We start from the raw sequence: 21,652 nt of genomic DNA on the forward strand, positions 1-21,652 counted from the left end.
GGAGGAGGAGGAGGAGGAGGAGGAGGAGGAGGAGGAGGAATGTGGGATCCTTGGTGCTCTCTTGCTTGTTTTCTTGCAGACTTTTCATGACCCAAACTAAGCAATATCATCAGAGCTAGAAGCAAATTCTGCTCCCTTCTAGCACTGATTATGTGACCAAATTGGGTCATGAAACATCTGCAAGAAAACAAGCCAGCTCAGAGAGCACCAAGGATCCCACACTCCTCCTCTTCCTCCTCCTGTCTTTCCCTCCTCCTCTCCGCAAACCCCACTGCCTTCTAGCACTGATGATGTTCCCTAGTTGGGTCACGAAACGTCTGCAAGAAAACAAGCCAGCTCAGAGAGTACCCAGGACCCCTCGTATCAGATTCACTCCAATTTGGCTAGTCTGGACCGTCTCGTGATGCGAGCTGGGATGACTTTGACATTGGTGAGTCTGGGGGAAGCGGACGGGTCCATCGGGCTGCCTGGGCCAATGAGGAGTTTCCCCAGGTGCCATCTTGGAGCACCCCTCCAACCCCCCACGAAACATCCAATCCTCACCTTGGTCCAAGCTGCTGTTAGGATGCCGCAGAATGCTCCAGTACTTGCGTTCGCCTTTTTGTGGCTTCTCCCCCATCACGCCGACCAGCATGGGGCCAGAGAGGGTTTTCTGGGTCTCATACCTGTTTCACCCCAAGAAAAGAGAACCGGTATCTAAGGAGGGTAGGCAAGCCAGGGCTGGCTGAGGAATTCTGGGAGTTGAAGTCCACAAGTCTTAAAGTTGCCAAGTTTGAAGACCCCTGATGTATAGGGTAAGTTCCCTAGTGGTGAAGGCACCAGGCCAGAAATTTCAGGCAGGAGAACTGGACGGGTGACTTTGGGTTGAGGTCCCAAGGCAGCGATCCCACCCCATTCCCTTGCCAAGGTGTCCTTGGCCACCGCCCGAAGCACGAGAACAAGGTCCTGACCTGAGAGGTTGGTGAACATCTTTGGCTGCAGCTTCCAGCACGTCTAGAAGAGTGGAGCCCAAAGGAACTTCCAGCACTTGCTGGTACAGCAACTGAGAGGCTTTCCTTGCTTCTAATCGGACAGAAATATTCCGTATCGGATTTCCGCAAGGTTTCGGCAGGGAAAGATCAGGGACTGAACTTTCTATGAAGAAAGAAAGAAAGAAAGAAAGAAAGAAAGAAAGAAAGAAAGAAAGAAAGAAAGAAAGAAAGAAAGAGAAAGAAAGAAAGAAGGAAGGAAGGAAGGAAGGAAGGAAAGAAAGAAAGAAAGAAAGAAAGAAAGAAAGAAAGAAAGAAAGAAAGAAAGAAAGAAAGAAAGAAAGAAAGAAAGAGAGAGAGAATCAGGAACCATTTCCTGGGAAAACATAACGCTTAGAGCAGTGTTTTCCCACTCTTGGCCATTTTAAAAGGCATGGACTTCAATTCCCAGAATTCCCCAGCCAATGTGCATTCAATATTCTGGGCGTTGAAGTCCACAAGTCTTAAACTTGCCAATGTTGAACACCCCTGCTCTAGCCAATCACGTTTCCCCTTCAGCCCAAGTCGGCTTCGGTGCCCTCCTTCTCCCCTCCCTTACCTGTCTGAGTTTGGCACACCATGCTGGCAACGTCCACGTAACTCCTGCAGTACAAGGCAGGCAGCAGCTGTGACCGGATAAGGTTATTTTGGAAGTCTCCCTGCTCCAGGCTCTGCATCAGGGCCCCCAGGCCTCTGGAGTACTCCTGCTGGCTCTGCCCCATTCCGACAGCACTCAAAAACTAGATTGCCAAGCAGAGAGAAAAGTTCACCAAAGGTTAGAGAAGAAAGCAGCCTTTATGTGTCATTCAAGGTAAAGGTTTCCTCTGTCCAGCCGTGTCCGACTCTAGGGAATGCTGCTCGTCTCCATTTCTTCGACAGCATTATCTGTGGTCATGAGGCTGCCATGACTATATGCCGAGGCTCGTTGAACGCTGATACCTTCCCAAGTGGTACCTATTTATCTACTCGCATTCGCATGCTTTCAAACTGCTAGCTGGCCAGGAGCTGTAGCAAGGAACGGACGCTCACCCCATCGCGTGGCGCTCAGGTCTCGAACAGGGCTGTCAACTTTCCAAGCTGATAAGCTCAGCGTCTTTAACAGCTGAGCCACCGCGCCCCCTTACATGTCATTTTATTTAATGGCCCTATAATCCCTTGCTTCGGGGTGGAGTCGGGGGCAACTGAATGGAGCTGAGTATTTACTGACCGGATGCTCTTCCTGACGCCTACGTGGAGTTCGCAGGAGATTATTTTCTCTTTGGCCCTGATAGAGAAACATCTATTTCCTGCCTAGGATTGAACTCTCCATCTTCTGAGCCGGGAGGCGAGTGTCTTCACCTCTAGGCCACCATGCCACTCGCCCCCTTACACGTCATTAATCATGAATAAATGTGCTCCATCACAAGAGGAATCCCTACCCTCAAGGAAGACAATGCCAGGGACACCCCCCCTCTCCTCACCTGCATTGCCAGGGGGGTGCTGTAGATGTTCCCATAAACCCCCTCTGGCGTCCCTGCTTTCAGGATCTTTGCTTTCACTCGTTTCACAGCCCTTCTCACGCTGGCCTGGAGTTTCTGGGAGTATCCGGGGATCTGTTCCAAGCAGACAAAAGCCAGCCCGGCCATGGCTTCCGTGTCTTGAGCGAAGGACAGGAAAAGAAGGATGGGGTGAGGTGGGCGAGGGCCCAAGACTGCCAACAGTCCCACCCAACCGGGAGGAGGCGACAACAGTGAAAACTCAGCTTTCCAGATAAGTCACCAAACAAATGGTCGCTAATCAAGAACTGCCTCCAATCCCTGAAGAGCAATGGGTGCATTGGGCATCTCCAAGGACACTTGGAAACTCACCTCTTGCTGACCAGAGAGTTAAATTTGGCCCAAAGGCTGAAGGAGCACCCTCACCTGGAAGCTTTGGGCAGAGCTGATCTTACCTATGGAGAGAGTCTGGTGGTGATAAAACCTGCCATGGTGTTCAGCCAATAGTAGCTTCCTGATCACCTCGGGATCGGTCCTCTTGCTGTGAACACACAAGGCCAGGACCCCCAAGCTGTACTGGTAGTAGTTGGTGATGAGCTGGCCTTTCCCCTTGTGATCTAGGTATATATATAGAAAGAGTGCTTCCTAAACAAGATTCCTGATCTTCCAAGAGGGTCGTTTCCCTTCCCCATCCCACCCCATTCCACCCTGGAGCTCCCAGACCACCTCCAGTGTAGGCTGGGGGTCTCTAAACTTGGCAATTTCGAAGACTAGGTTGGAATGTAAGACCTCCAAAACCTCTTCCGATCTGAGAACGCCACACTTCTGGCTTCCTGGCTCATCCTGGTTGGACTCCTCATTCTCTTCATCCCCCGAGGCTAACTTCCAGATCAACCCAGACAAGACGCTGACCTACACACCACTGGTGGCCTCTAATTTTACGGTCTTGGATGAGCACGCCGATCCTCGTGGGGAGAGTTCTTCCCAAGCTGGCTGAGCCATTCTTACCGATCTGCTTCATTTCTCTATTCAAGAGAAGCTTCAGCCGGGTCACCACTCGGTTCCCCTCTGAGGTGTCCATGTTATGACAAGCAGCCCGCAGCGCAAGGAGGTACAGCGCCAGCTCTCCCGTCCCAGGCTGTTTCCAACGGCTGAGCTCAGAAGAGACAAGAAAAAATTGAAGTTAACAAGAAACTAGCGCAGGGGTAGGCAATCTTGGCCCCCTCATGACTCGTGGACTTCAACTCCCAGAATTCCTGAGCCAGCATGGCTCAGCTTGGAAACCTCTCCCTTTCCCCTCAGCATGGCTGGCTCAGGAATTCTGGGAGTTGAAGTCCACGAATCATAAAAGAGCCAAGGTTGCCTACCCCTGAACTAGCGCATCAGTTCCTTCTCTGCAGGCTGGGAGAGATTCTGCAGGTCTGGCTGGATGAAGGTATTACAGGTAGTCCTCAATTTACGACAACAAGAGCCCAAAATTTCTGTTGCTAAGTGAAGCATTTGTTAAATGAGTTTTGCCTCATTTTATGACTCTTCCTGCCACAGTTGCTAAGTGAATCAGTGCGCTTGGTAAATTAGTAACATTACAAATTTAGCTAAGTGAATCTTAGTGTCTTCTCCAGGAATGGAATAAGGATGGAAGCTAGAGAGAGGACTGTACCACATTTTTTCCCCTCAACCTTAGCCAGTTGAAGACACATGGACTTCAACTCCCAAAATTACTTGGCTGGAGAATTCTGGGAGTTGAAGTCCACATGCCTTAAACTTGCCAAGGTTGAGAAAGTCTGCGGTACCACAAAGACAAAATGTACCATTGGCCTTCTAAGCACGTGCAGGAATTCTACACTTCACCAAGGAGAATTTCTAGGCATCTCTCCTTTTTTTTTGAAGAATTTTCAAGATAAAATTTCTGGATTGGGACCAGATTGCACACACCTGCTGCTTTGAGGCTGAAAGACGTTTATCAGTCGGGTGAAATACTCCGTTTCCTTCTCCAGGTTGTGCTCGTTGGAAAGTCGAAGGCCCAAATAGAGGCTGGGGTTCGGTTCCTGGGACGCATCATCCACCAGTTTTAGGAGCTCTGAATTCAGCGCCTGGATGAGCGTAATGTTTCCTGGAGGGACATCTTCCAAAGAAAGAGAAAAGAAGCATGTTTGAGACCGAGAACAAGACTCCTACTAGTTATGAGCACCTCATCCATCTAAAATACTCTGTGTTTCTCAACCGTGACAGTTTAAAGATGTGTGGACTTCAACTCCCAGAATTCCCCAGCCAGCATAGCCTGACTGAAATTGCTGTTATTATTGCTATTTTAATCTCTACAGCCCAAGGCTTCTCCAAATTTGCAGGACTACAGCTGCACGCGAATGTGCCCTCTCTACCTTGCAAGGTTGCTCAAATTGAAATAAGCCCATCGCGGGTGACCTTCGTGCATCCCACCCTCCATCTCAGATCTCCTGACTCGGTCTGATGATCCGTTTCACAGGCATTTCCTGGTGACCTCAATCATAAAAAAAAGAGACCTACTGCACAGTTGGACTGATGCAAACAGGATGTGGAAGAGGAAAAGGAAGGGCGTCCGGAGCCACAGAAAAACCATCCCGACAGAGACCAAGGCAGGAATATGGTGTAGCCTGTCCCAAACAGATTCCTCAAGAATCCCAGATCAATGATCACCGCAAGGAGCGATCCGGGTCACGGCATCCTCCCAGGAGCAATGGCTGAGTCTACAAAAGAGGAAGGACTTTGACTGAGTCAGAGGAAAAACAGCACCGGGAGAGACTCCAAGGGACTTTGGCATTCCCGTTATCACGTTTCGATCTCGGCCTCATATGTGGAACCGGATGGAGTCAGCGAGAGATTGCAGAGGGGACGGAGAGATCCCCACATTTTCTCACTGCTTCCTCAGAACCTCTCCTGGCCTGGAAAAGCTGCTCAGGAAGGCAAGGCTGAACCTGCCTGGTGGCAGCCATTGTCTAGACTTTTTTGACCTTCCCCTGGGATGGAGACCTCCAGAAGAGTCCAACTGGATAGAGCCTTGCTATACCTTCTTAGAAGTGTAGAATGACTGCCAGGCTCAAGGTCTCATGTTGTGCTCCAGAGAAGTGCATGTGTCATCTAACCCCATCGGAACCATAAAAGAACATAAACTTTCCCAGAAGTCCTGCTGAAACAAGGTCAGCCTAGAGACCCACACTGTTAAGGCACAAGTATATTCCTTATCATTCTGTAAATCTCTTGCCCCTCAAATCTTCTTCTACAGACCCAGACTGAGAGAAAGTTATTTTGTGAGAGACTCTTCTCTCTCTATTGTTATCTAGAACATAGTTTATTCAGTCAGCTGCGAGCTCTCCTTAACACCCTCCCTAAGGAGTGACATGTACAGCCCATCCGTTTAAAGCGTGATGGTCTACTTTGTGGATCGCACAAATTGAGAGAAAACTAAAAACAGAAACAGAAAAATTGGAGCTGTCTCTCCCTTCCTCTTGGATCTGCCTCCTCACCCAATAAAGGCAATATTTCTCCAGAAATAGGTCCGGCTGAATCCAATGGGGCTAGAAGTTTTGAATTTTTTTAAACAGGCAGATTGATAAAACAGCCGTCCCAGATCTGGTTCTTCGTGAGAAAATCCCCCAGTAGCCCGTATGACTGGAGGGCAGCAGAAACAGCTGCTTTGATGCATCTTACCTTAATTGTTCTGGTCGTGATTCCGTCCTAGAGGGGTCTTCTTTCAAATTCTCAGGAGGAGCCAGAAGCCCCGTAGAGAGACACCCTTTCCCTCGCCTTCTTGTTTACCCTTTGTCATACGATCTCTGGTTTCCCCTCCCAGCTGCTGAAGTCAGCTGTTTTTGCAGGATGTGGCTTGGAAGAAAAAAGAAAGAGATCTGGAAGGCAAGGCAGACAACAAGTGTGTTGGAATGCATAAATGTTAGACAGAGAGAGAAAAAAGAATCCGTTAATATCTGAAACAAATAACACCATTTAAATAAATCGATAATGGTTAAATTTCTTATCAGGCAAAGAGAACAAGAGGTACAGGAACAGAACGATCTGTGCATACAGTATTTTGTTTCCCTTTTAAGGCAGAATCTGAATTACCACTGAACCAAAGTCACTTTTAAAACGGGTTTTTTTTACAAAGATTTTTGTGATGCCCCTTAGAACTCCTGAATGTGATTAATTATTAAGCCAGAGTCTAACTGTAATGTCTGAAAGCTCATTTTGGATGCATTTGTGAGACCAGTTTTGATTTAAACATCAAAAAGAGACTTAAAAATGTAAATGACACGAGCTTTCATAATTACAGTTCACAGATATGTGATCTGACATATCTGTGAATAAAGCACAGATATGATAAAAATGTATTTTGTTCCTGAGCAATTTTATCTTTATCTTTATATAATCTTTATAATCCCATCATTCTTTTCACTCATCTATGTTGCAGTTTTTAAAAAAATAATAAATTAAAAATTAAAAGCTAAAACTATTTATCATGATGCTCATATGCTTTTTATGTGTGTTACAACAAAACCACTGCTTGTTTCTAAGCCACAAAGACTGAGTTCAGGCAGCGCACTTATCTGTAAACAATAGCTTCCAAACCAAATTATTTGTTTGTACATCAAAATAAAATGTATTGCATGATGGCTCAGGAAAAAAATGCAAATGAGCCCAAGGCAATCACAGCAGTTTTGAGTATTTGTGTGAAGGGATTTTATTATGCTCAAGCTTGATATTAATAGTGATACTTCGTCATCATTTATCTTTGTTCATGTTAAAGCAGCTTTGTAGGTGCCTTATATTGGGAAATTATTTACATAAAAGCAAACGTCTCATGCTCTATATACAGGAGATTGCTTACATGAAAAGATCACGGTAAGGGGAGGGGGGGAAAGGAGTTACGGATGGAGCCTGGGTTGCTGTGTATGAGTCATCATCTTGGAATTATTTTTCTATACCTTTTTGTTCCTGATACAAAGACCTGCTCTTTTTGTTCTGCAAAGGTATAAAAGGTGGAAGACACCTTTCCTGGTTGTTGCCTTCATTCCTCTACCAGCCACGAAGAGGGACAAGGTCACCCCTCCCTGTTTTGATCAAAATGAAATTGTAATTCTTTGCTGTAATTCTTTTGGCTCTTTTAAATTCCTGAGTAACGCTGGGACAATTGTGAGGCTAAGTGGAAAAACCTTACACGATGTGTATCTGTTTTTAAAATATTTTCATTTTTAGCATAGTAAAGTAGAAAGAAAAAAAAGGTCCCCATTGCACGATAACAAGTGTGCACATAACGCAGCGGGTTATTGTAATTTATTCCTAGTTTTGGCTGAGCCATGCATGTGACTATTATGACTGACTCAACAGATAATGATTAAAACAAATGGTAGCTTAGGATGGTGTGTATCAGAACTTTGACTGCCAGATACTCTGGATTCAGAAAGGGATAGATGAAGGTTTGATGAATTTCTGGGCAAGAACTGAACTAACTTGGATTTCTTTCTCTCCTCTCCTCTACCCTTCCTTCCTTCCTTCCTCTGCTTTGAGTATCACTCTTCACTTTTCCTATCTCTAACCACAGGCACCCAATCATCGCTTTTGCACTCGGAGGACTTTCTATCTCTACCTCTCTATCAGGGACAGCCAATCCCCATCATGCTCTGCGCGCTCCAGAGGGCCTTTCTCCAAAGGACCCTCTCCGGCCATCTAATTTAGTGCCTGCTCGGATCGGCGGCCTGCGGGCAGTTTCCCGCAGTGAAAAACCACGAGAAATCTCACATTTTCCTGCCCGGAGGAGTCCGCACCGTTCGCTCCTCAGGCCACAGCAGCCCCTCTGGGGCTCCCGTTCAGGCCATACCGGAAACACCCTCCGTGATGGGAGGGCGGACTTCCGGGTAGCGGGAGGGGCGGGGCTTAGCCCGGCCAGGCAAGGGGAGCTTCACGTGGACGAAGGCGGCGGGCAGAAGCGGCCACGATGGGCGGCCTGGAGAAAAAGAAGGTACCGCCTGGCTTTGAGCTACTCGGCGGCTGACACGCCCTGAAAAGCGTTCGGGTTCTCTCTTTATCACGTGTACAAAATAACATCTGAATGTAGACGCGCCACTTCCGGGTTTAGCCGCTTCCCAACTCGCATCTGCCCAGCGGGTCTCCGCTTTGGTCTCTCTCTCTCTCTCTCTCTCTCTCTCTCTCTCTGGATCAAGCAGAGCGGCTTGCTTCGGGGAAAATGGGGCGAAGGGTCGAGCCTCCTTGCTCAGGAGCAGTCTACCCCTTAAGTGCCAGGGAGCGAGAGAGAGCCTTCCTGGCTTTTGAGCTGGCCTCAAGGGAGGGCCAGGCGAGGGGATTCCTCAGGCTTATTCAAGCCCTTTGGAAAGCTGCAGGGACCACCCAGCCCACGAAGTAACCCCCTCCCCACCAAGCCAGCTGCAAGAGGGGCTCCTGGCCTCTGAAGAATTGGGGGCGGGAGGGGGGGATTTCCTAACCTGGTTTGGACTGCCTCATCTGGTCTGTCCTGGGCTGGGGCTGCAGGCCAACCAGCATATCTGGAGGGCTCCAGGCCCAGCCTCGTTCAGCTGATTGTAACTCTTTTCTCTCTCTTTTTTCCCTGCTCCTCTATGAAAGTACGAGAGGGGTTCAGCCACCAACTATATCACCAGAAATAAAGCTCGGAAGAAACTGCAGCTCAGCCTTCCAGATTTCAGGTATGGCAAAAATATTTAGTGGCCTCTCGCAGGGGTCATTTGCTCTGTTTGTGTAGGGAAGTTGCCAAGTTCCTGGTAGGAATGGAGTAGAAACTCATGGGAAGAGGGTGATGACCCTTTACCTGGAAATGCTGCTCGGTCTTGGCTGACTGAACTGTGTTTAACTGAACTATCTCAGGGTCTGGGCTTGCAAAATGCAGGGAGTCTCAACTTGCAACAGTTCAACTTCGTGATTGTCCAAAGTCACTAAAAAAGTGACTTATAACTGTTCTTCACACTTACGACCATTGCAGCATCCTTGTGGCCATGTGATCGAAATCCAGGTGCTTGGCAACTGACTCATATTTATGACGGTCGCAGTGTCCTAGGGTCAAGTGATCCCCTTTTGCGACCTTCTGACAAGTAGAGTCAATGGGGGAAGCCAGATTCACTTAACGATCTTGTTACTAACTTAAAAACTGCGGTGATTCACTTAACAACTGTGGCAAGAAAAGTCATATAAAACCTGTACAGACTCCTCAATGGAAGGCAGGCTGGTTGCGATTGTTTTTTTCTGCAGTCCTAACTATCCGTTGAAGTCTGTCCCTGTCCTGTTCGGTTGCTGTGCCAAACCAGACAGTTATTGAGGAACAAATGACAGACTCAGTAATTCCTCTGTAGTACTGGACCAGTGGCTCCTTGGGAAGTCTGAGCTTTCTGAGTCGATGCAGGAAGAACATTCTTTGTTGTGCCTTTTTAATGATGGCTCTGATGTTAGGTGTCCATTTCAAATCCTTGGAGATAATGGAACCTAGACTGTGAAGCCAACCAAGATCTTAAGGTGGCAGATGGGCGAACTGAGTCTGTTCTCGCTCGTTTTCCTTTTCCAGGCGACTCTGCATCCTCAAGGGGATTTATCCCCACGAGCCCAAACACAAGAAGAAGGTGAACAAGGGATCAACAGCTGCTCGGACTTTCTACCTCTTGAAAGACATAAAGTTTCTTCTCCATGAGCCCATTGTCAACAAATTCCGGGAATACAAGGTATCATGATGGTGGGGGAACCCGGAACTGATAAAAGTTGCAGATGAACCTCTGGGCATAACAGCTACTTTGGAGGGAGCGGGTGGGAATTATGGGCGCTTTTCAAAAATTGCTGTTCTGCAACTTGCCCAGAAGTTGTAAAGCTTTTTCTTCCTGTGTTAATGATTTGATCAGCACAGTTTTCACTTACAACCCAGCGGCAAAAACCTTTCTGATCTCAGAGCAGACGTCAGAGTTAAAAACAACCTGGATGCCCTGGGAAGTTAATTCTGAGAGAGAGAACAATATTTCTATCCTCCCCTTCTTATTTTTAAAATAACTCAGGGCAGTGAACCTACCTAATACTCCTTCCCCTCCTGTTTTCCCCACAACATCCCTGTGAAGTGGGTTGGGCTGAGAGAGAGGGACTGGCCCAAAGTCACCCAGCTGGCTTGACTAGAACTCGCAGTCTCCTGGTTTCTTGCCTGCACCACTACACCAAATTGGCAACGCTCTATTATTATAGATTGCTTAACATAAAAGAAAATAAGCCCACATTTCAGTGTCTCCTTGTTGCAGAAGAGGAAGGAAACCCACTGGTGGATAGCATGCCAGACACTTAGAATTTTGGGCTGCACATTGGGAAGTCTGGGGTTGTGAAATGCTTCTCTCCCCCCCCCCCCCACAGGTGTTTGTCCGCAAATTGCGTAAAGCCTACGGGAAGAGCGAATGGAACACGGTGCAGCGCCTGAAAGACAACAAGCCAACTTATAAGTTGGATCACATTGTCAAAGAGAGGTAACAGTTGGAAGCTGTTCAAGATCAGTAATCTGTCAAGGCTTTGGAGCAGTGCTAGAGAGGCAGCGCTGTTCCCAAAGAGCCCCTGGGAGTAAAATATTGCTTTAGTTTGGACTCCAGGCAAGAAAACCACAGAGATGGTGTTGAACTTGTCTTCTTCTCTCGATGGCTGCAGATACCCAACCTTTGTGGACGCCCTGCGGGATTTGGACGATGCCCTCTCCATGTGCGTCCTCTTTTCCACCTTCCCACGCACCGGCAAGTGTCACGTCCAGACCATCCAGCTCTGTCGACGGCTGACGGTGGAGTTTCTCAACTTCGTTATCGCCTCGCGCGGTCTTCGCAAGGTGAGCTGAGACAGGCCTGCTGGAGATGCAAATGCTGATCGATTTCCCTCGGATCAATACATGCCAAGAGAATAATAAGCCAACGAAGGAGCTGTACCTGTGACCCATCTTTTCAAAGCTGACACACCCTGATGTTTTCACCAACACCCGACAACAGCTGCTCTCCAGAGCTGGTGGTTTTTTTGCTAATTTTTGGAAACTGGAGGCCCCATGAGAATGGGTTGTGATCTCGCGCAACTTTCAAAAGTCACATGAGAGGGCCATGCTCCTGCACGGCCTCCAGAGCACTTGAAAGTCATGTGTTTGTGAGCAGTTCAGAGGCCACGGATTCTCGGAAGCCACGTCAAGAACAACGGCCTCGTGGGCCTCGGAGAAGAGATGGGCAGGCCGCAGAGCGTGTCAGCCGAAGTGAGAACACTGCCTGAAGGAAAGTGGCATGTGGCAGATCCTGGTGGTCATATGCATGATTGGATTCTTATTTTTTTTTTTAATGACTACGTAAAGAATGGTTTCTGTTTTGTTCACGGCAGCAGAGTTGAGTTAGGCATTTTCTGAATTGTTGACACGCTCAGGCTAAAAAGGTTTACCATCCTTGTGCTGGTCATTTCTTACCTGTCTGCAGTTTTAGACTCTTTAGACTTTTCCAGCTGAGTTTGTTTTTCTGTGCTTTCCTACAGGTCTTTCTCTCCATTAAGGGCATCTATTACCAGGCTGAGGTGCTGGGCCAACTTATCACCTGGATAACACCTTATGCCTTTTCCCACAACGTGAGTATCAGTTGTTTTAACTCGTTGGACAAGAGAGAAGCAACCTGGAATTAAGGAGAAACATCTTAGCAGTGAGAACAATCAACCAGAGGAACGGCTCGCCTTCAGAAGTTGTGGGTGCTCCATCACTGGAGGTGTTTAAGGAAAAGCTGGACAGCCATTTGTCCGAATAGTATAGGTCTTCTGCTTGAGCAGGGGGTTGGACTAGAAGACCTCCAAGGTCCCTTCCAACTCTTTTATGTACCTGAACAGAATTAGACTGCCTTGACCAGAAGCCAGATTCCTTCTTGTTATTTGCGTGCCGAACTCTCGTGCTTGGTGTTTAGTGTTCGGTGTTCCCAGGGGAGGGAAATCATTAACTGTTCTTAAAAAAAAACAAGGTGAAAATGGCAATTAACAATTAATTCCATCCATGGAGTTTCATTGTTAGAAGCCGTTTGTGTCCAATTGCTTGGATGCAGAACATTGTCTTCATTTATTTAGAAGCATTCCTCTCATTTTTTAAAAAATATTCTATTTTGTTAAATCTCAATTATTACCAACCCAGGCATCCCTTCCTGTGCCTGTATTTATTCCAACTTCCTTTTAATATTAAGCCATACCCTACATTTCATTTAAAAAAAAAATATTCCTATTTGCAAAAAAAAATAAATAGAGCTGGGAGTTAGTTTTTTTTTTTAAGTTTGTGCACATTGATTGATTGATTGGCTGGCTGGCTGGCTGGCTTTCTGTCTTCCAGCACCCGACAGATGTGGATTATAGGGTAATGGCTACTTTCACTGAATTCTACACAACCCTCCTTGGCTTTGTCAATTTTCGTCTTTATCAGTCCCTCAACTTACACTATCCTCCCAAGGTGAGTGAAACAGGCAAGAGAAACCCAGCGTATCTTCTTACAGGCAATGTTTCCAACTCTCTTTTTAATATTGAGCTACACCTAACGCTTCCTTTTTTTGAAAAGAACATTCCAAAAAATGTGCAAGATTCTGTGACTGTAAGCTTAAAATGACTGTAGTGTATAGTACTCGTGGCTTGGGTTGCCTGCCTGCCTCAAGAGGGTTGACACCCCCATATCTGTGGCCTGTTCTTTTAGATTGAAAGCCACTGTTCAGCAGAAAGCAAGTTGGAGGATGGAGAAGCTTATGCCTTGGACTCTGAGAGCACGTTGGAGGTGAGAAGGATGGAACTGCTGAAAGGACCGTATTGTAGACTGGAGATAGATGGTGTCGTATCTCTCCCCCTCTGTTGAGAGAGGGCCGTTCAATTGCAGTTGCTACGTCAGTGTTTCTCAACCTTTGGAGCTTGAAGATGTGTGGACTTCAACTCCCAGAATTCCCCAGCCAGCTTGTTTCAATTCTGGGAATCTACATTAACTGCATGCTTCACTTAAGTCCACTAGGCTTAAGAGTCTTCCATCAATTAATGGTTCTCTTCCCCCCCCCCCTTTAGAAACTGTCCGCTCTCAGCACTAGCCTGGCTCGAGTTGTTGCCCCCAATATAGAGGATGAAGCCGAAGTGGATGAGTTTCCCGTGGAAGGAGTGAGTGATGCGGGGGTGGGTGGGTGGGGATGTCTTATATCTGGACCCCCTGTTTTGGGAAGTCAAAGGATAATGCCTTCCAAGAGGCAGGATGTTGGGGGGAGATTGTGGCAGTCCAGGTGGAGCAGATGAGGAGAATCTCTTGTTCTTAACTTTGAGATAGTTATGATGAAGCAAGTGCCAGCCTTCAAAACCCAAGAAAGAACCCCTTTTTATATATAACCTTTCCAACGTGGAGAGGGGGTTGATAGAGCTCTTCTTTCTCTACCAGGAGACTGCAGAAGAAGAAGAAGCCAGGCAGAAGGAGGAGAAGGACCTGGAGAAACAGAAGAAGCTCTTTGAAGGACTGCAGTTCTTTCTCAACAGGGAGGTGCCTCGAGAACCCTTAGCTTTTGTCATCAGGTGTGTAAGTCCTTGCCGTTGTTTCACCAGCTCTCTTCTGGAATTTGGGCAGGGTTGGACCAGCGCTGGGTTGCTCTGCAGCACTTTGAGGTGGTGGGCCGTGTTTAGGTCTTCGTTGAGTTGAGCCTCCTGCAAGGATCTCCATTAGGACGCCAGGATGCACCCTGGACAAGTCCAAGTACTTGATAAAGGATGCCATTTTGTTCCTGGGGAGGCGGTTGTATAAGTTGTCTTCTCCCCTCTGGCTGCCTAAAAGTAAAATGGTCCACAAACTCTGCTCTTTTTTTTTTTTCTGATGACTTCATGAACTCAACCAAAGGGGCATCTCGTCGCTTTCTCTTGGGATGTGTCTATGTTGAGTCTCAATCATCCAAGTCATGCTTGCCCCAAAAGTGGCTTTTCCCAACAGCAAAAATCCCCTTTGAAATGGTAACATAATGCAAATTTGAATCTAGAACCTGTTGCTAGATCTGGCTTAAGCCCACCTCTCCTCCGCCAGGTGCTTTGGGGGCAAAGTGTCGTGGGACAAGTCCGTCTGCATTGGCGCTACCTACGAGGTTACGGATCCATGCGTCACCCATCAGATTGTTGACCGGCCAAATGTAGAGCAGCAGGTAGTTGGAAGGTAAGAGCTGCTCTTTGGGAGTCAAAATAACTGCCGTCGGATTTTAAGGAGCCATGCTGTCCATGCTGCCGAGTCCCAAAGTTCTAGGGCAGGGAGGGGTAGGCAACCTTGGCTCTTTTATGACTCGTGGACTTCAACTCCCAGAATTCCTGAGCCAGCCATGCATGGCTGGCTCAGGAATTCTGGGAGTTGAAGTCCACGAGTCATAAAAGAGCCAAGGTTGCCTACCCCTGTCCTAGGGGATTACTCCACCTTCATCAGATCTTGGCTAATAGGATGATTTGGAGGGTCATGAATGGAGCATGTAAAATAGTCCTCAGCTTACAACAATTTGTTTAGCGACCATTCAAAGTTCAGTGGCACTGAAAAAAGTGACTTATGACAGTTTTTCATACTTAACGACCATTGCAGCACCTCCCCTCCCCTTGATTAAAATTCAGACACTTGGCAACTGACTTCTATTTATGACGGTTGCAGTGTCCTGAAGTCATGTGAACACACCCAAAGTCAGTGGGGGAAGCCAGATTCATTTAACAGCTATGTAACTCACTTAACAACTGCAGTGTTTTGCTTAAGAACTGTGGTAAGAAAGGTGGTAAAATGGGGCAAAACTCACTTAACAAGTGCGTCACTTAGCCGCAGACATTTTGGACTCTGTTGAGGGTTGTAAGGCCACAACGTACAACTGACATTCTAAAATACCCACTTCTCATTAGCTTTCCTTTCTCCCCAGATACTACCTCCAGCCTCAGTGGGTCTTTGACTCGGTCAACGCCAAGATGTGCCTTCCAGTGGCTGATTACTTTCCCGGCGTAATGCTGCCTCCTCATCTCTCCCCGTTCGTCTCGGAGAAGGAAGGGGACTACATCCCTCCGGAGAAGCTGAAACTTTTGGCCTTGCAAAGGGGTGAAGAACCAGGTACACAGCGGTTCCTGGGTTTCTGGCGAGCACGTTGTATTTGGTGGGGGGCTGAGTGAGTAACACAGTTTGGGTCTTTCCAGTCGCAGAAGATAGTGAATCCGAAGCGGAAGAGGGGAGCAGTGGAGAGGACGAAGGCTCGGAGGAAGAGGAGGAGAAGGATTCTGACCAAGAAGATGAAGGGAAACTACGGAAGATGGAAGCACAGAGATCTCAGAACAAGGTACCCATAAAAGATGCTTAGGAGGTACCTGATACGATGGGTGTGAATCACTGCAGTGGATAAGTTAGTAACCTGGTTACTAACGAATCTGGCTTCCCCGCTGACTTTGCTTGTCAGAAGGTCACAAAAGAGGATCACATGACCTTGGGGACACAGCAACAGTCATAAATATAAACCAGTCTCAAGCATGTGAATTTTGATCACAGGATCACGAGGATGCTGCAGACGTTGTAACTCTGAAAAACAGTCCTAAGTCTCTTTTTCTTGGCTTGGGAAAGTTTCCTGAACGTTTTGTGTTCTCTGCTTGAACTGGAACGATCTTTTGAGTGCTCCATTTCCTTTGGTCTCAGAAGCTCCCAGTGAAGGTGACCCCCGGCCAGGTTGTGAAGGAGGATAAGCAGCGTCTGATGCAGGAGCAGCAAAGTGAGGAGAAACGGTTGGCCATCATGATGATGAAGAAACGGGAGAAATACCTCTACCAAAAAATAATGTTTGGGAAGAAGCGCAAAACTAGAGAGGTATCCTTCTTGGCTTGGCTTGGCTCAGTTTGTGAGTGTGTTTTACCTCCTGAGGTTCTTCGGAACGGCAGGAATTACAAATGAAGGTCCCAGGATAACGTCGCAGGATCCAGTCTGGGTCGGTTATCGGAACCACAGGTTTAGCCTTCTGAGCTTTCAGACTTGTGCAAGAGCCCATTTTTCGGGGAACTTTGCTGTGAGAATTGGACTTAGCATTTTCTTTTCTGTTTTTTTCAGGCAAACAAACTGGCAGAGAAACGGAAAGCTCACGACGCAGCAGTAAAATCAGAAAAGAAGAAAAGCAAGAAGGCACGGCGGGAATAAAAGAGCCCATCTCATTTTGGGCTATCATTTCATAACGTAGCCCTGGAAAGGGGACCTGGGACCTAAAGCCAGATCTTTCCCTGGGAGGTGGACAGGATTGGAATCCCTGATTCTGTAGGTGTTTGGCCTGAGTCCCCTCTCCAAAGCAGAACTAAGTAGAACTGGGTCTACAATAACCCTGATTTCTTTAGGAAAACCCATTCTACTGAAAAGACACGTAAATTCTCGGTTCCATTCTGTTTCTCTCTTTATGACGGCCGCTGTGTCAGCCTCAGTGAGATGGTCAGGCAGATCTTCAATCTTGGATGGAGAAATGTTATTTTTGAGGAGAGAAATAGTCACTAACAACCCCTTTGCCAAGGACACATGAAATAGCAGGCATGTGAACAAGGTTCCCATCTGGAATCGAAAAATTGGTTGGCTGCGTATTCTGAGCAGATTCCTCTTCTCCCCCATTAGTTTTGGCACAGAATAAAACATTTTGAGGCTCTTGCCTGACACACCATTTTAAGTGTCATTTTCTTGCAATGTATGTAAATAAAATAAAATCTTGAATTACGATAGTTCGGCTGTACCTTGGAGGTTGACCTCTAGCCAGCAAACATGGCTCCTTTGTGGTCATTGTGCTGTCTGCCTTTGCATTTCAGTTGCAAATTACGGCATGGTGAATGAGGCTTCATTAAACTGAACTTTAAAACACATTCAGCTATCAGTCTGCATCCATCTTTTTTTTTCTTTCTTTTTTCTCAACCCAGTGTGACTCCAGAAGGTGAACAACATAAACATAATAATACAATAAGCTAGCATCAAACAATAGATTAAAAACCAAAGAGCTAAAATGTAAAATGGCAACCAAGCATGCAACACAACAACTTTCACACAACCATAATACCATGTATATGAATTCTACTTGGGGTGATGTGTGATATCCAAGGATTCAAAACATTACAGAGATTTAAAAAGGTATAACCTTGTTTCTTTCCTAATAACTTTTACCCTTCGCATCCATTTTGGCTCTTCTGTGCCCTGCTGCCAGGCTAAAAAGCACATTAGAAGCCTATCCCTAATTTTTTTAAAAAAAGATTTAAACCACAACAGCCAAAGCGGGTCAAAACCCCTGCAACTCATACCCATAACATCCAAAATAAAGGCATCCACCCAAGCTTTTAGGTAGTTGGAACAGGGCAGTCATCTAAATAGCAAATTAAAATACCACTAAGGCATTAAACCATGGTGTGCTTAGCCATCATTGAGGGAGCAAACCTCAGCTCAACCCAACCCCAGAAGACGGAGTCTCAGCCAAAACTGGAGTGACACCATTTTGGATCCTGCCCCAGACAACCAAGAGCCAGTGGGGCACCCCATTGGGATCCTGACCCACAGCTGCTCCCCCCCATCACCCCTGGATGGGCAGGGTGCGATGGGGAGATGGCTCCCCCAGGCAAAAGGGGGGGTCCTTGCTATAATGTCTGGCCCAGCCATGGCAAGCAGCTGCTGCTTCTCCCAGCCCCAGGCAGGCAGCCAAGCCAGGCTTGGCCCATCCGAGGGGCTGGTTTGGGGGCTGCCCCTTCGAGAGCTGCCCCAGGACGCAAGCCGCCTTTCCAGCCTCTCCCCCTTTGGCCCCGGCTGGCTGCGGCTGCTCGGCCTCCATCTTGGTGGTGGCTCTTAAGGGCAAAAGGTCAAACTGCCCAGCCTCTCTGCTGGACACAGCGCAGCAGGCCAATGGAGGACAGTCCAAGGTGGCTGGATTTTCATTTTTTTTCTTGTTTTGACCTCAGGTCCTTTCAACAGACCGTGGTTCACCATCCTGGTTAAGCCGCCCTGGGGCTGGGCCCAGCCGTGCGCCAATCTCCCATGGCGCAAAGCTGCGGCCTGCTTCAATGGTGGCCAAGCGAGCAAATGTCCACAAGAAGGCCTCTATCTGGCCGAGGACATTTCTCAATCGAGGGTGTGGTGTAATGTGTGAACACAGCCTATTGTGGCTTGTTTGATCAATCCAGGCTAAGCAATGGCTTAGGAAAGCCCAGGAAGAGAGCAAGTTGATCCTTGGCTGGGTTCCGCTGGGCCTTTGGCTTAAAGAAATCCGTTGGTTTTTTTTTTTAGCAAAATGGCAGCCATGGTGAATTCCTCAGAACAAGGGTGGGCCCTAATGTCTTGGATGAAAGGCAGTTACTATATATATGTATATGTATCAAGATGAGGAGGTAGGTGCTCTCCCATGAAGCCAAGAGGGCATGGGGGGGGGGTTTCAAATTAAATTTATATGCCATCCATCTCACAACTCTGGGCAGCTTATAACGTTAGGCCTACACCCTACATGAAATTACTTTTTCCAGCCTCAGAAACAGGCCGTTTTCCAGTTGCATGTTTACTAACAACTTTTACCTTTTCCAGCTTCAGAAAGACTGGTTTTTCCGATTGCAATTTTTTTCCCTAACAACTCTTTTTATTTTGAAGAACTAGTGATAATATAGATCTGACGCACATTTCAAGTTTCTGTATAGAAACGTATGATGAATCATGGATTCTATAGAGTTCATATAAGGGGTTGGAGTGAGGTCGATGGCTGGAATCAAGAAAGAAATAACATACCGAGTCTGTCAACGGACAAGGGAAAGAAAGAAGCAGACAATTTACAAGATCACAATTCACAGAAGTTTGAATTACCTAGTGAAAACAGTCCAAAATCCCACCACCCCTTCAAGACGCTCACAAAGCTGGACAATATTTGATTTTAAAGTTAGGCCAGCTGAACAGAGGGCATAAAAAGAACAAAGTTTCCTTTTTCCAGTTATCTGGTAGCCCTAACCATAACAAGGCTGCAAAATAACCATTTTGGAGAAAAACAGACCTTAAAAGCAAGAAATTACCTTTTTCTGGCAAACTCAGATGTTTACAACAAACATGTTACTAATAGAGTTCTTGTAATTTGTGTCAAGTGTAACCTGAATCTGCATAGAGATTGTCTTCCCTTCCCCCCCCCCTTTCCCCCAGTTTAAACCCTACATCACTCCAGCAACTGTATGCATCTGATAAATAAAATTTGCCTGTATTTTAATAACAGAATAATAGAGCTGGAAGGGGACCTTGGAGGTCTTCTAGTCCAACCTCCTGCTCAAGTAGGAGACCCTATGCCATTTCAGTCAAACGGCTGTCCAGTCCCTTTTTAAAAGCTTAACGACATTTGTTAGTTGGGAAAAGTGCTGCCAGACTCCTGGTTTTAGGATATTTAGGATAATTATTCCACAACACTATTGTGCTGAAATTTTTAAAATCCAAATTTGAACAAGGGACTGAACTTTATACTCTATTTGCCAGGAAGAAACATTATGCTGAATTTAAGATAGGTCTTCCCACAAAGTAAGATTAAACTGGAAGAAAAAATCTGATTCCAAGTCTTAAGGCCTCTTCTTTAAAAATAATTCATATAGAGAAAGTAGCACAGGTAAATATGAGCATGCTTGTGAATCCTAAATTTATATATGGATTTCCCCATATGAAGTAGGATTGTCTTTCTTCAAAACAGCAATTTACATTCAGTTGATTGCAAAATTCATAGTCTCATACCTTACTGGAACATTACTGGAGCTCTGTTTGCAGACACTTGTGCAGTGTCTGCAAGCACAATCATGAATGCTTGCTGCTAGAAGATTAGCCACAGATAAACTTGAGTTTAATGGTGAGCAGCTACTGCTTCAGAACATGTCTCTTCTTCGATAACCTGAATGGTTTCAAAATGTTTTCTTTTAGGAATCAACTAACAATGAAAAAAAAAACCAGCGATGCAATTCATTTCAAGCTGTCTTCCAGGCCAGAAAAAAAACCGGAATATTCTCTTAGCAATCTCTCAATAGTGGAATTTGATTTGGAACAAATTATTGGGAAAACAAACAAACAAAAAGGCCTGCACACAGCTTCAGATGTAGCACGAAATCAATCAGGACTGTGGAAGTATTTCAGCTCTAACCGAAACTTTTGCATTTTTGTTTTGCAGCTTTCGAGAGAAGGGGAGGCTCCAATCCCATAATTCAAAAAGCATTTTTCAGGTACCGTAATTGCTCTGATGACTCCTTTTAGGCAGTGGTGGGATTCAAATAGGTGAACAACCGGTTCTCTGTGTGGATGCCACTTCCGAAGCCCATTCTGGGCCTGGGCAACAAAAAATTAGCTGCAGGTTCTGCCGAAGTGGTGCAAACTGGCTGAATCCCAGCACTGCTTTGAGGTCTGATTTCTGTAAGGGCATCTTCTTCATGGAAAGGAGATGACACCTTGCTGGCAAGAAATATACGTTCTACAGAGTAAGTTGCAAGTGAGCCATGAATTCTTCAACAGTTTATAAAGACACAATTGGCCGGCTGGACCAACACTTCCTATAAGTGAAACTTCTGTAGCTTCTGGCAAGTGTCAAAACAGATGCTAAGTGCTGGTTCTAACAGCAATTTTATCGAGGAAATGCATAGATAAAGGGGATGAAAAGGGACTAGCTCTGGTTGAAGCAAATTCATGACTCACTTGCAGAAGCCCCTTAATAGTTGGTTAATAAATTAATAAGCCAGACTCTCAGGCCTTCTCAAACAGGGATTCTCTCTGGTTCAGCTAGCCCTTGGTTTCTGTATATCTAAATTTCTATTCCAACACTGGAAAACGTAATGATAACTCAGCCCTATATTGGGGGGTGGGGGGGAGAAAGAGGGGGAAGAGGGAGAGGAGAGGAGAGAGAGAGAGACAGAGAACCAAAATTTGCTGAATTGCAGCCCAAGCCAGCATGGCTAATGGTTGAAGAATGCTGGGCATTATGATTCATTAAACAACTGAAGGATCTCTAGTACTCCATCCTAAAGTAATCCTTTGTAGGTCAGAGTTTGCCCTTTGAATTGCGCCAGGTCACCAGTGGGCTAGCAAGGCTGCAGCCAAATGGGATGAAAATGCGAATGGCCCCATGGAGCTGTTGAGCCCCTTTGAGCCCAGATGCTGACCTCCCCTGCTGTCCATCCCAAGCGCAGTCCAGGCTGCAG

General features: G+C 46.5%; 2 protein-coding genes across 2 annotated transcripts; one reads left to right on the top strand and one right to left on the bottom strand.

Annotated features, from left to right (window-relative positions):
- Window positions 1–369: 369 nt before the first annotated feature.
- TCN2 (transcobalamin 2) lies at window positions 370–6,290 on the bottom strand. Its single transcript, XM_015813632.1, has 10 exons — window positions 6,170–6,290; window positions 5,009–5,208; window positions 4,418–4,607; window positions 3,491–3,633; window positions 2,938–3,099; window positions 2,468–2,643; window positions 1,567–1,747; window positions 951–1,134; window positions 531–665; window positions 370–436 (listed from the first exon to the last, which is right to left on the bottom strand). The coding sequence occupies exons 2-10, from the start codon at window positions 5,079–5,081 to the stop codon at window positions 370–372; spliced, it is 1,311 nt and encodes a 436-aa protein (XP_015669118.1). The 5' UTR covers window positions 5,082–5,208; window positions 6,170–6,290.
- A 2,112-nt stretch (window positions 6,291–8,402) lies between these two features.
- Window positions 8,403–17,338, top strand: PES1 (pescadillo ribosomal biogenesis factor 1). The gene is made up of 15 exons (XM_015813649.2): window positions 8,403–8,474; window positions 9,095–9,174; window positions 10,044–10,197; window positions 10,865–10,974; window positions 11,150–11,321; window positions 11,999–12,088; window positions 12,828–12,944; window positions 13,182–13,259; window positions 13,538–13,627; window positions 13,899–14,029; window positions 14,529–14,654; window positions 15,388–15,572; window positions 15,656–15,795; window positions 16,146–16,313; window positions 16,551–17,338. Exons 1-15 carry the CDS (start codon window positions 8,451–8,453, stop codon window positions 16,635–16,637), a joined length of 1,752 nt encoding a protein of 583 aa, XP_015669135.1. The 5' UTR covers window positions 8,403–8,450; the 3' UTR covers window positions 16,638–17,338.
- The last annotated feature ends 4,314 nt before the right edge of the window (window positions 17,339–21,652 follow it).

Source organism: Protobothrops mucrosquamatus, unplaced genomic scaffold (genome assembly GCF_001527695.2).
Source record: "Protobothrops mucrosquamatus isolate PMUCROS unplaced genomic scaffold, P.Mucros_1.0 scaffold180, whole genome shotgun sequence".
NCBI classification, from domain to species: Eukaryota; Metazoa; Chordata; class Lepidosauria; order Squamata; family Viperidae; genus Protobothrops; species Protobothrops mucrosquamatus.

Coding starts and splice junctions, on each gene's coding strand:
- PES1 (XM_015813649.2), top strand. CDS start 8,451: ATGGGCGGCCTGGAGAAAAAGAAG. Junction 8,475..9,094: donor GCGGCCTGGAGAAAAAGAAG/GTACCGCCTGGC, acceptor CCTCTATGAAAG/TACGAGAGGGGTTCAGCCAC. Junction 14,030..14,528: donor CCCTTAGCTTTTGTCATCAG/GTGTGTAAGTCC, acceptor CTCCTCCGCCAG/GTGCTTTGGGGGCAAAGTGT.
- TCN2 (XM_015813632.1), bottom strand. CDS start 5,081: ATGGTTTTTCTGTGGCTCCGGACGCCCTTCCTTTTCCTCTTCCACATC. Junction 1,748..2,467: donor GCACCCCCCTGGCAATGCAG/GTGAGGAGAGGG, acceptor TTGGCAATCTAG/TTTTTGAGTGCTGTCGGAAT. Junction 666..950: donor GATGTTCACCAACCTCTCAG/GTCAGGACCTTG, acceptor GGGGTGAAACAG/GTATGAGACCCAGAAAACCC.